The sequence below is a fragment of the Mustela nigripes genome, chromosome 8 (genome assembly GCF_022355385.1).
Source record: "Mustela nigripes isolate SB6536 chromosome 8, MUSNIG.SB6536, whole genome shotgun sequence".
Taxonomy (NCBI): Eukaryota; Metazoa; Chordata; class Mammalia; order Carnivora; family Mustelidae; genus Mustela; species Mustela nigripes.
In genome coordinates, this window is record NC_081564.1 from 64,401,801 (window position 1) to 64,415,600 (window position 13,800).

Sequence of the window (13,800 nt, forward strand, 5' to 3'; positions counted from 1 at the left end):
TCAGCCCAGGGAGGTATGTCAGCTTCAGTTTACTGGTCAGAGTCGTACCAGGTCTGTCGGTACCTTTGGCCAAATCAACAGGTTCATATAGAAACTTGAGGATGCCAGCGTTCTAAAACAGACCTCTGTGGGGTATTATGCTAAGTGAAATAAGTCAATCAGAGAAAGACAATTATCATAGCCACTCATATGTAGAATATAAGGAATAGTGCAGAGAATCATGGGGGAAGGAAGGGAAAACCGACTGGCAAGAAATCAGAGAGGAAGACAAACCATGAGAGACTCTTGAGTCCGGGGAAACAAACCAAGGGTTGCTGGAGCGGGAGGTGGCTGGGGGGATGGGTAGCTGGGGGATGGGCATGAAGGAGGGCACGTGATGGGATGAGCACTGGGTGTTACACGCAACTGATGAAACATTGACCACTACATCAAAAACTAATGATGTGCTATATGTTGGCTAACTGAATTTAAATAAAATAAATAAGTTTAATTTAAATTTAAATGAAAAAAAAAAGAAAAAATGATCGACCTCCACAGCTAATAGGATTTGCCAGCTAAGATTGGGGCTCCTGGAGAACATGACTGAGATGGGTACTGCAGTTTGGTCTTCCTCTGCCTCAGAGCCATATCCATACAGAACTAACACAGCAGGCCGGGAACTGCTGTCCTGAGAAGTCTGCTTGCAAAGTTAGCCTGTGGCTGGTGTTCGGGAACCTTCCTGGTAAACAGTTCCCAACACTGATATAAAACTGTTCCCAGGGACACCTGGGTGACTCCGTTAAGCATCTGCCTTCGGCTCAGGTCATGATCTCAGGGTCCTGGGATCAAGTCCCACATCGGGCTCCCTGCTCTGCAGGGAGCCAGCTTCTCCCTCTGCTTCTGCCTCTCTCTCTGTCTCTCATGAATAAATAAAATCTTTAAAAAAAAAAAAAGCTGTCCCTAAAGGTTCAGAGTGGCTCACTATGCCTAAACTATTTGTATAGTGTGTTTTATGCTGAACACCTGTTTCCTTCTGGGAGTCTGGCATTTGGCTATGTTTAGGCAGAGCATGCCTACGTGACCAACCCCAGTGACCTTGGGTACTAAGTTTCCAATGAGCTTCCCTGGTAGACACATCACATATAGTCACAATTCATTGCGGAATTAAGTGCATCCTGCTTGACGCCACTGGGGCGGGCGGGGAGGGGGGATTCTTGAAAGCTTGGGCCTGGTTTCCTCTTAATTTTTAATCTCTAAACCTAACATGTGCCTCAGACTCGAGACCCAAATATCAAGTTGCATGTTCCACTGACTCACACAGCCAGGCGCCTCTTCTAAATTCTTAATCTTGATGAATGACTTAAAGGACTTAACGAATTACTTCAGCTAGTAGACAGCAGAAACTAAAATCCAGAGGACCATTCGCAAAAATTCTTCTCCTAGAGTGTATTTGCTCTTAGACATTGTTTGTCCTGCTTTTATTAGACCAATTAAACCAGACCTACTTTAAAATATTCGATACAGACTCTACCAAGGCTCAGACAGGTGAAAAGAACATTTCAGCGTCATCAGATCATAAAGAAGTCATATGAGCAGAATTTATCCCAAATCATCATCTTCTCATACTGTGATGATAGGAGAATTGTGGAATGTGTAGTATAGGTGCGCAAATGCAAAGTTCTTACCAGTTGGGTGAAATCAACAAACTACACATATAACATAAAAGGAAGTGGGGTAACTGCAATATGGAGCTGATAAAATAACTGAATAGAAATGAGCTGCTTTTCGGAAGTAGGAAGAGGGTGGGGGTAGGCAAGCAAAAGGGATTTCCATTTTTCATACAGTCCTGTCTTGACTTTTTCTTTCTTTTTTTTTTTTTTAAAGATTTTATTTATTTATTTGACACAAGTAGGCAGAGAGGCAGGCAGAGAGAGAGAGGAGGAAGCAGGCTCCCTGCTGAGCAGAGCGCCTGATGCAGGGCTGGATCCCAGGACCCTGAGATCATGACCTGAGCCGAAGGCAGTGGCTTAACCCACTGAGCCACCCAGGCACCCTCTTTCTTTACATTATATGCCTACTTAACAATTTAAAAAGGAAGAGCCCAGAAAGACCCAGGCACGTGAAACTTATCACACAGGTGGGGCGCCTGGATGGCTCAATGGGTTAAAGCCTCTGCCTTGGGCTCTGGTCATCCCAGGGTCCTGGGATCGAGTCCTGCATCGGGTTCTCTGCTCAGCAGGGAGCCTGCTTCCTCCTCTCTCTCTGCCTACCTATGATCTGTCAAATAAATAAAATCTTTAAAATAAAAAAAAAAAAAAAATACCACACAGGTGTCATGGTGGGTTATATGGAGGAGTTTGATAAATGGACTTAAAAAACCGGATATGAATACCTAAAAGATTCCTAACCTCTACACAAAAAACGTTAACTCCAGATGGATTGGGACAATCTTTTGTTGTTTTAAGCAAGCTCTACACCCAGTGTGGGGCTCAAACTCCCAACCCAAGATTAAATCTCTACAGACTGAGCCAGTCAGGGGCCCCAGTGACAGTCAATCTTCTAAACTATGGTATCCAGTTTTTGGTCAATCACCAGTCTAATTGCTGTGAAAGTATGTTTAGACATGACTAACACTTAAAATACTGTGCATAAACTATTACTTTCCATAACATTTGTGGGGGGGTCTCATCCAGTTGTAGGCCTTTAGAGAACCCGAGGTCCACCAAGGAAGGAATTCTGCCTCCAGACACAACTCTTCACCCTGGGTCTCCAGCCTGTCCACCTGCCTTTTGAAACTTGCCAGCCCCTACTACCATCTCTCTGTACACATCCTATTTGGTTTTTTTCTCTCAAAAACTGTTAATACCTGGATTAAGCTCTTAGGTAACAAGAGCAAACCTTTAAAACTCTTAGTAGAAAATATAGTTATCTTTGTATATTGTAAGGTGAAGGTTTCCCAAATAAGACCAAAAGTACTAATCATAAAAACTGACCAGTTTGGGACGCCTGGGTGGCTCAGTTGGTTAAGCAGCTGCCTTCGGCTCGGGTCATGATCCCAGCGTCCTGGGATCGAGTCCCGCATCGGGCTCCTTGCTCCGCAAGGGGCCTGCTTCTCCCTCTGACTCTGCCTTCCACTCTGTCTGCCTGTACTCGCTCTCTCTCGCTCTCTTTGACAAATAAATAAATAAAATCTTTAAAAAAAAAAAAACTGACCAGTTTGATAATAAACTGCTGCTTACAAAAGATATGTTAAAGAATACTAAACAAGAGAAAATACTGATAAATGTTCATATTTCTACTATGTCCTTTCTCAGTCTGTACCTTTCAGACTTCACTTAGCATTTTTTTTCATTTCCTTGATAATTTTAGTTGTCTTATACTTTTCTTGCCTACATTACTTTATATAGATCAGCCTTCTTGGCAGAGAAGCCAGTGGGTCTCTTCAACATTACCAAGTATAAACTCTGCCACATTATCCAGTTACCTAGTTCATGAATTCTTCCTTAGTCAATCACAAAGCACTCTAGAATCTTATGAAGAGCTCAGCCTTGAATCATCTAAAAAGCATGCTTATTAATTCCTCAAATTAATTTTACCTCTTTTAAAAGAATCACTCAGACTACAGAAAACCACCAACCGATACGGAACCTTTATTTTTTTTTTAAGGTCATTTCTGTACATCTGACTGACATATGGGAGTAATCCTTTTACAAATGGAACTGATTACCAGAATAAACGACAACAAAACCGAACTGGTATTTCATGTGAATCCACGGCAGTTTAAGCTTCAAATCCAGCCAAGAAGTTTGTTACAATTTCTTTCAGCTTAGCATCTGACTGTTCTGAGATCTTTCCATCAGTCCTATTTGAAATAAAAAGCAGTTCATCAGTACTGACCTAATCAAAAACTCAATGACTACCTACAGAATTCAAAAAAACTTCAACAAGACTTTGTATCTTAAAATTTATAGGATAGAGGCCTTCAATTGTGTTCATACCTAATATTGCCCAACAGGGCCTGGTGCTGGCTGATAACATGAGCCAGGAAAGCGTGCTCAAACTTTGTGATCTTGCTGGGCTCCAATTTATCAAGATACCCTCTTACACCAGCATAAATAACAGCCACTTGTTCTTCAATTGCCATGGGAGCTGAAAACAAAAGAACGCCAAGTTGCTCAAATAAACACCACATTAACAATGTCAGAAAAACTTACCTCTTCTTCTAATTATTATCATGTTTCTACATATTACCTACTCCCACTTTCTCTGTGACAAACTCCACATTAGTATCTTTCCTACTTCTCTCTCCAGGAAAGTGTTTTCCTTGTTAATTGCAAGCCTAAAAGTGTAATCATCTTCAGGGATATTCCATAACCACTATTTATCATCTGGCAGCATTTCAACTGTTTAACATATAAATAATTTGCTGAGGGGCACCTGGGTGGCTCAGTCATTAAGCACCTACCTTCAGCTCAGATCACGATCCCAGGGTCCTGGGATCAAGCCCTGCATCTGTCTCCCTGCTCAGCGGGAAGCCTGCTTCTCCCTCTCCTACTCCCACTCCCCCTGCTTGTGTTCCCTCTCTTGCTCTGTCAACTAAATCTTTAAAATAAATAAATAAATAAATAAATTGCTTAAACTACAGCAAGAATAAATGTATACTAACATACTTTTAAATCTGCCCAATGCCATTCTCTCAAGGCCAAGGTGGAAAGGGTAGGAGGAAGAGATCTAATAGGTTTTAAATCTCAAAAGTAAAGTATATAGTAAGTTTTCCTGGTTATTCAAATGACAGACTGCGCTGGAAGTACAACAGGCATTAATCACATTCAAAACACTATCTTTAATGAAAGAACACCAGGTATTATAGCTTGTAAGGAGCTATGGGATTCCCAGGCCCTTACACACAGTACACACACTGATGAAATGAAAGAACTCACAATACTGTCCTTGCTTCAGCAACTCAGTCAATCGCACACCACGACTCAAGAGCTGTTGAGTGGCAGCATCAAGGTCAGAACCGAACTGGGCAAAAGCAGCAACCTCACGATACTGAGCCAATTCCAGCTTCATGGTACCTGCCACCTGAAATACAGAAATGGTTAGCTCATGCAACACAAAAATACTTAACCCACTGACAAAGAGCACTATACAAGTACACTATGATTTGAACCTAATGATATCCCTTCTCCTTGACAAAGTGATGCAAATTACCTGCTTCATGGCCCTGGTTTGGGCAGCAGATCCAACACGGGACACAGACAAACCAACGTTAATGGCAGGGCGGATACCTTTGTAGAACAATTCTGTTTCCAAGAAGATCTACAACATACAGAGAACACATGTTAACAAGCTTTAAAAAAAAAAAAAAAAAAACTATTTTCAAAATTAAGCAAAAAAAACTGAAGCCCAACATCTCCAAGGAAAAATGTTAAGTGTCTTCTCATCATAAAGTGCCCCTCCAATCTTCCCCAGTACCTATCAACTTACATATTCTATTGCTAAGATTAAGAGAGGAGAAGAGAAAAAACAGGTGATGAATTCCTATTAAAACATATGCAGAAGGGGTGTCTGGGTGGCTCAGAGGGTTATGCCTCTCTCTGCCTTCGGCTCAGGTCATGGTCTCAAACCCCGAATCGAGCTCTCTGCTCAGCAGGGAGCCTGCTTCCTCCTCTTTCTCTGCCTGCCTCTGCCTATTTGAGATCTCTGTCAAAATAGATAAATAAATAAATAAATCTTTAAAAAAATGCAGAGGAAGTGATCTGACCTCTGAGATTTGCTTCAAAATTATCAGGGGTAGAGAACAGCAGTGGCTATAAATGAAACAAAAATGAAGTTCACTATACCACAAATTGAAATGGGTGAGAGACATGTGGGGTTCATTACATTGTTCTCCTTTTCTATACATTTTAAATTCACCGCAATAAAGAGTGAAAAGCATTTAATAAATCAGTTCATCAACACTAGTTTAAACCAACGCCTTGGAATCATCCAAAGCTTTTATATTTACTTTAATTATAAAATAATACCTGTCCGTCAGTGATAGAAATGACATTTGTTGGAATGTAAGCAGACACATCACCAGCTTGCGTTTCTATGACTGGTAAAGCAGTCAAGGAGCCACCACCAAAAGAATCGTTCATTTTGGCTGCTCTTTCTAGGAGACGGGAGTGTAGGTAGAACACATCACCAGGATAGGCCTCACGACCAGGAGGCCGGCGGAGCAGCAGAGACATCTGACGATAGGCAACAGCCTACGGTACAGAGAGAGGATTATAAAGTTCAGTTACTAGAAGCTAAATTTGTCACCTTCAATTGTGGTGCAAACGTAGAAACAGATTCTAAAAATATATTGTCCTTTGACCTGTTTGGATAAGTCATCATAGATGATCAAAGCATGTTTGCCATTATCTCTAAAATATTCTCCCATAGAACAGCCAGAATAAGGAGCCAGGTACTGAAGTGGAGCAGCATCAGAAGCAGTAGCCGAAACCACAATGGTATACTTCATGGCATCTGGGAAGAAAATAAGTTTTTTAAGTTCCACAAGGTTATCAACATTTTGGTTTTAAAGACTACTGTGATAAAAACTAAGTGCTTTACTACATAATTTACCAAAGTCAGATTAACCAGAGTCAAACAACACAGATTTTAAAGGAACTGACAAAAACCTTAATGTTTATACTACTTTTACTTATTCAATTATATCAGAAGAAATTTCAGTTCATTAGGAAATAATTAAAACCAGCCTACAAGAAGTAGAAGCTATCCTAAGATTAGCAGTTATTAGGACTCCCAGAGAACAATGATACTAAAGTTCTTTCCCTTCAAGTAAACCCTACCCTCAAGGCGGGGCTTGAACTCATGACTCCCAACACCAAGAGCCACATGCTCTATCGACTGAGCCAGCCAGACATTCCTGGACTGAAGTTCTTTAATACCTGCATCTGTGAGTCTCTTCACCAACTGGGCAACAGTGGATCTCTTCTGACCAATAGCAACGTAGATACAGTATAGCTTCTTCTTTTCATCAGTTCCATCATTGAAACGTTTCTGGTTAATGATGGTGTCAATAGCAATTGATGTTTTACTTTAAAAAGAGAATGTAAACTTAAATTTTAGTAAATACTTCAAAGGATTTCTCAAATTTCAGTCCTACTTCTAATCCTCATCAGATTCTACTCACCCCATTATATCCAAAACATTTACCATTCCAACCCTAATAAGTAATCTTTCCACAATTAAATTTTAGTTAAAATGTTTAACAAGCTTTACCCAGTCTGTCGGTCACCAATAATCAGCTCACGCTGACCACGACCAATTGGCACCAAGCTATCCACAGCCTTAATGCCAGTCTGCATGGGTTCGCGCACAGAGATTCGAGGAATGATCCCGGGGGCTTTTAGGCCAACTCGCCTACGGGTCTTGGAACCAACTGGACCCTGTTAAACAATAAAAAGGAGCCCCACAACAATGAGTTTTGATGTCGATTAGAAGCTACAAACACATCTAATAACCATTAAACGTACCTTTCCATCAATGGCATTACCAAGGGCATCCACAACACGGCCCAATAGCTCTTCACCAACTGGAACGTCCACGATGGCTCCTGTTCTCTTCACAATATCTCCTTCCTTAATTAGTTTATCATTTCCAAACACGACAACACCAACATTGTCGGGTTCCAAGTTCAGAGACATACCCTACAAAACACACAATTGAACCCCCATGAAGCCTGAGTAGTACTTCTTCCCAAATGCCAACACAATATGAAATGAAAATAGCTAGTTTAAAAAAAAAGAGAGGGTACTGGACTTTTGATCTGATTGATTTACTCAAGTATTTTTATGACAAAAAACCTTCTTTTATCAAGACTTAAAACAGCAACACATTCCCTTAAATCCTCTTAGGATAGCATTATTAAGCCTAACATGCTCATTTATTTACTACATCATCAAAGAACTAGAAGAAACAAAGAAACTAGGTCAAGCTTTTTTTACTGTACTTCTTTTGTCTATGGATTTTGAACCAGGTGATCAGTACCAAATAAAGTGATCAACTGGAAATTTCAAGACACAGTTGATTTACATCTTTTTATCTGTGAGTAGTGTCATAAACATCTAAAAAAATTACAGTGAGAATTCATCAGGTTAGTAGAAAAGGAAATTAAAATCTACCCAAACGAGGATAAAATGCTATAATGTAACAGTGCTGGCTCGTCTCTCATCATTATAACTTTAATTCAAAATATAAGATTTTTAGGTCCCTATTCATTACTAAGGATAAAGACTATTTATGAACTGAGTCTGGTCAGTTACTGAAGCTCTGCAGAAATACTCAGAACAAACAGAGAGTATCACTGCAATTAATGTTCAATACAGTTGTCACTAACCACATGTGGCTATTTAAAATTTGAATTAACACCATCTTACCGAAGTCAGAGAAACTCAATTTTCTCCCCAATTAACAAATCTCTACACATCACCCACTATCTCTGTGAGACACTCCACACTGTACATCCTCAATAGCCTCACATGTAAAATAGTTACTATACTTAAATAGCGCAGACGTAAAGTATTTCCATCATTGCAGAAAATTCTATTAGACTATACTAGACTTTTACATCTTAAAAGCTAAAAAAGAAACTCAAGAGGTTATTTACATCAGCCTCACCTTTCAAAGTTATGCAATGTATACGCTGAAGATATGAGAGGCTAAATTTTTGGCCAAGGTCTAACAGCTAGGGAGAAAACTTTTGGCTGTGTAATTATTCTTCCATATCAAGGTTTTTTTTTACCATACTGGTCAGTAGTCAGAGGACCAAGTCTGTCTTTACCCACGCTGAGTGGGTTATCCTACTCCCCCTGGTCTACCCAGATATTATACTCTGCTTTCCTTAAAAAACCCATGACTGCTACCACTTGTTTTCATCCCACTGGCCAACGAGACTCAACCTAACAGAAAGAAGTAGACTTCTATCATCAGAGAGCTTCTGATAACTATACCACTAGCTTAATAATAGGTCTACTCCTAGAAGATATACAAAGTCAAGGACTTCCAACTTTCCACCAGAAATGAATTTAGTTGGAAGTTATCCAAGGCTCTTATAAGACAATCTTAATAGGTATAAAGCAGACTTCTTAGAATTTGGCTGAAGGTTTAGTCAATTTTTTATTTCAGCACTAGTGCCTACAATTTATATATTATCAGTCCCTAGAATAAAAACTTTGGTAACCAAAACCCTTAAGTTTATTTTTTTTCACAATCAATGAAAATGATTAAATACTGAAGAAGTTGAGAGTGAAAGTTAAAAAAACACACTAGCAAAATCTCTGAATTATTGAGTAATTCAGAGACCAATCCTAAAACACCAAAATCTCATTTTTTGTAATTTACCTTTAAACCTGAAGAAAACTCTACCATTTCTTCTGCCTGAACATTTCTTAGCCCATGTACACGGGCAATACCATCACCAATGCTCAGGACCCGTCCAGTCTCTTCAAGGTCAACAGAGGTGTCGGCTCCAAGAATACGTTCTTCAAGGATAGAGGACACTTCGGCAGTGCCTATTGAGAGAAAAAAATCCATTGCAAAAACAGCCTAGTCTCAAGATCTTTTTAAAACCCACTTCCCGGGCGCATGGGTGGCTCAGTGGGTTAGGCTGCTGCCTTCAGCTCAGGTCATGATCTCAGGGTCCTGGGATCAAATCCCAAATGGGGTTCTCTGGTCGGCAGGGAGCCTGCTTCCCTCTCTCTCTCTCTCTCTGCCTGCCTCTCCATCTACTTGTGATCTCTCTTTGTTAAATAAACAAATAAAATCTTAAAAAAAAAAAAAAAAACCACTTCCCTAACAACATAAAAACTGTAATTTTGTAATCACAATAACCAAATTATTTTTTTAACATTTTATTTATTTGCTTAACAGAGATCACAAGTAGGCAGAGAGGCAGGCAGAGCAAAAACAGAGGAGGAAGCAGGCTCCCTGCTGAGCAGAGCCCAATGTGGGGCTCGATCCCAGGACCCTGGGATCATGACCTAAGCCAAAGGCAGAGCCTTTAACCCACTGAGCCACCCAGGCGCCCCTAACCAAATCATTCTGAAATGTAATATGCATGGTTCTACTCAAAAAAGCTTGATATCCACCACTGCTATAAAAAAACAAATCCAAGGGGCACCTGGGTGGCTCAGTTGTTAGGCATCTGCCTTCGGCTGTCATGCTCCCAGGGTCCTTGGATTGAGCCCTACACTGGGCTCCCTCCTCAGTGGGTAGCCTGCTTCTCCATCCCCTACTCCCCGTTTGTGTTCCCTATCTAGCTGTGTCTCTCTCTGTCAATAAAATAAAATCTTTAATAAATAAATAAATAAAAACACACAAATCCAAGTGATGGAGAGAAAATTTCACAAGACAAATGTAAACCAGATAATCAGCTAATAAAATTAAGCAACATCATTATAATTTCATCTTTTACTCCTTTTATTTAATTTCTCAGGAATTTCTATCTATGTTGAAACCTGACTTTTTTGCTAAACTCTGCAGGAAGCTTAAAAATGCAATCTTTTTTCTTTTTCTTTTTTTAAAGTAGGCTTTATGCCCGGCATGGAGCCCAATGCAGGGCTTAAACTCATGACTCTGACATGGAGACTGAGCTGAAATCAAGAGTGGGACACCTGGGTGTCTGGGTGGCTCAGTCGTTAAGTGTCTGCCTTCAGTTCAGGTCATGATCTCAGGGTCCTTTGATGGAGCACAACATCAGACTCCCTGCTTGGTGGAAAGCTTGCTTCTCCCTCTGCTTGTGTTCCCTCTCTCTCTCAAAGAAATAAATCCAGTATTTAAAAAAAAAAAAAAAAAAAGTGTGGGACACTTAACCAACTTAGCCATCCAGGCACCCCAAAAAAGCAATCCATTTTTAAAAGCAACTGTTAACAAAGTATAAATATCTTTCCCCTTAAACACATGCAAATACTTAATATTCTTCATCTTAGCATGTAGGAGACTTCTGTATTCACTTGTTTAATCTTTAGTTCAAAAGCCCTACTCACATATCCCCAAAAGAATTCCCTAACCTATGCATCTTCCATGCTCACCTCCACCATTATCTATTTGCAATGTGCAAATCTGTATGTTGCCAAGTACAGATAAGCAGCTATTACCATCTAAAATCATAAAGGTAAAAGTTGTTTTTTTTTTTCTATTTTTTTTTTTTAAGATTTTTTACTTATTTTGACAGAGACACACAGCTAGAGAAGGAACACAAGCAAAAGGAATGGGAGATGGAGAACAGGCTTCCGGTGGGACAGGGAGCCCAACGCAGGGATTGGGATCGGTCCCAGGACCCTGGGATCATGACCAGACCACAAGGTAGACACTTAACTGAGCCACCCAGGCGCCCCTCTAATGAAATGAAATCTTTTACAGTTCAGAAAGGATACCCACCATCTGATATGCGTACTTTGTTTCCACCCAAAGATACTGTATCAGAAAAAAAAAGCTGCAGTATCATGAAAAAATATACATTTCACTAGAACAAGAGAACCTACCAAGACAGGGCTAAATGGCACATTATAGGCAAAGAATCTGAGATTTGTAAGTAACTAAAATTAAGAGGGAAAAACAATTAATAAATGAAAATTAAAAAGTTATGCAACCTATATAACTTATTTTTTCCCCTACTGACAAGGCAGTAAGTGTGGTGTATACAGACTTAGAAATAATGACTTACCAGTCTTCTGAAGACAAGTGTTAGAGGCATGGAGGTTCCTTGCAGCAATGAAGGAGGATCCCAAAGCATTTTTGGAGACCTAGTGCATAAACATTTTTAAAAATTTTGTTTTTAAAAAAAAAAAAAAAAAAAGACCTTATAAACTGGCAAGCTTGAACAAATGCAGGCTTAGTTTGATCAAATTAGTTTGATCAGTTTGACCAAGTTATCAGTGAAAATATTAATTATATTCAAAATATTCTGCTTAAAACTGGAAGGCTATTAATCACACAACAAAGCAGATTTTGATATATGCAAAAATGTATTAAACAGCTCCTGGGAATATGGTTAAGTATTTTATAAAAAGTTATTTTAGGGGTGCCTGGGTGGCTCAGTGGGTTAGGCCTCTGCCTTCAGCTCGGGTCATGATCTCAGGGTCCTGGGATCAAGCCCCACATTGAACTGTCCCCTCAGCAGGGAGCGCGCTTCCCCCTTTCTCTCTCTGTCTGCTGCTCTGCTTACTTGTGACCTGTCAAATAAATAAATAAAATCTTTAAAAAATAAATAAATAATTTTAAAGTGTTTTTTTGAAAACTCAGAGTTACCAAATTATCCTTTCCTTTAAGAGAACCAGGTACTATTATTTCATCTTTAGATACATTTGAGTTGAACTGCGGAAATTCTCAGTAAGATAAACTTCCTAAGGAGAAATATCCATATATATCCTACTTTACTTAAAAAAGAAATAAAAATAAAAATAAAAAATTACAATGGGTTGGGGGCTCAGGTCATGGTCTCAGAGTCCTGGGAGTCTCTGCTCAGCCAGGAGCCTGCTTCCCCCTCTCCCTTTTCTCTGCCTACTAGTGATCTGTCAAATAAATAAATAAAATCTTTTTAAAAAAATTAAATTCCTAAATGTTAAAAGATTTTGATTAGAAATTAAGAATGGCTGTGGATTCTTTTTTTTCCCTTGCCACAGACAAAGCCTACAACAATCTGGACCGCCTCTTTCAAGTTCTAACGATGCTATTGGTCACTGTCAATTCTGAACCTACTATCTTCTACAGAACCGGATGAAAACCATTAAAAATGTTTTTCTTGCAACTCAGTTGTATTAGAACAGTAAAATAGCCAGTGTCTATTTTACCTCTGAAACTGATACTACGTTTAACAAGAGTTAAGTAAATGTAAGCCTTCAAGGGCGATAAGTAACGAAGGGCATTGACCTTTATAAGCATTTTCCAACCTACGCTTTATCTTGAGCTCTCAATCACTGTCTAACAATTCCTCAAGGACGAAATCTTAAATCACGTCAAAGTACCACGACACAAAGCAAAGCCTTCTTTCTGCCTGAGACAACTTAGGTTTCACTGCTGTCACGGTATCGGCCGCAGGAAATGCACATTTACACTGTACAGCGTTTCCCAGTCACCTCTGTATTCAGCACTGAGATCGTCTACTTAAGTATTCAGAAAAGCACCTTCATTTATTGCTTTCCCCCGAACCGACCTCCGAGCAGAGGTGAAAAGGCCGGGGCGTACTGACCTTCATACAATGTCAGGCTTTCCTAGGTCGCTTCAACTAGAGCTACCAATAGTCCTCTGACCTTCAGTGGGGCAATCCCGGAGAACCCGCGGGCGACAAGCCTCGCCGTTTCAGAGCAGGTGTAGGAGAGCTAGCGACCCAGCCCTGACCTTCACCCAAAGCCCCCTCTCGGACAGCTCTCAACTGAAGTCCTGGACACCCCCTGAGGTCCCTCTCTAGACAACATCGAAGTCGCCACCTCCCCTGCAACGCTTAACACGGTCCCGCACGGATGGCGAGCATCTGGGCCCTTACGCCGCCGCCCAGCCCAAGGCCGCGCAGCCAGCGGTGCAAGATGGCGGCGCCCGCCAGCCCCTCACCCTCCATGCAGCAAGGGCTCGCGAATCAGCACAGCACCAGCGACCCGCTGGCCCACCTCCCTCCCGCCGGTACCCCGCACTCACCAGCCCGGCCCGTCGAGGAAGGGCGCGGGCCACGGCCGCGGCGACGCGCACGGACAGCATCTTTGCAGGTTCTCCTCGGGTGGTTCCTCCGCAGCCGCAGCCTCCGGACTGACTGAGACAAAATGGCTGAGCGAC

The 13,800-nt window shown here is 40.8% G+C and overlaps 1 protein-coding gene across 1 annotated transcript; it reads right to left on the minus strand.

The window, feature by feature from the left end:
* Positions 1-3,606: 3,606 nt before the first annotated feature.
* ATP5F1A (ATP synthase F1 subunit alpha) lies at positions 3,607-13,800 on the minus strand. The gene is made up of 12 exons (XM_059409584.1): positions 13,666-13,800; positions 11,699-11,777; positions 9,376-9,545; positions 7,509-7,682; positions 7,255-7,421; positions 6,921-7,069; positions 6,344-6,495; positions 6,009-6,233; positions 5,194-5,301; positions 4,920-5,064; positions 3,978-4,128; positions 3,607-3,841 (listed from the first exon to the last, which is right to left on the minus strand). The coding sequence occupies exons 1-12, from the start codon at positions 13,723-13,725 to the stop codon at positions 3,760-3,762; spliced, it is 1,662 nt and encodes a 553-aa protein (XP_059265567.1). The 5' UTR covers positions 13,726-13,800; the 3' UTR covers positions 3,607-3,759.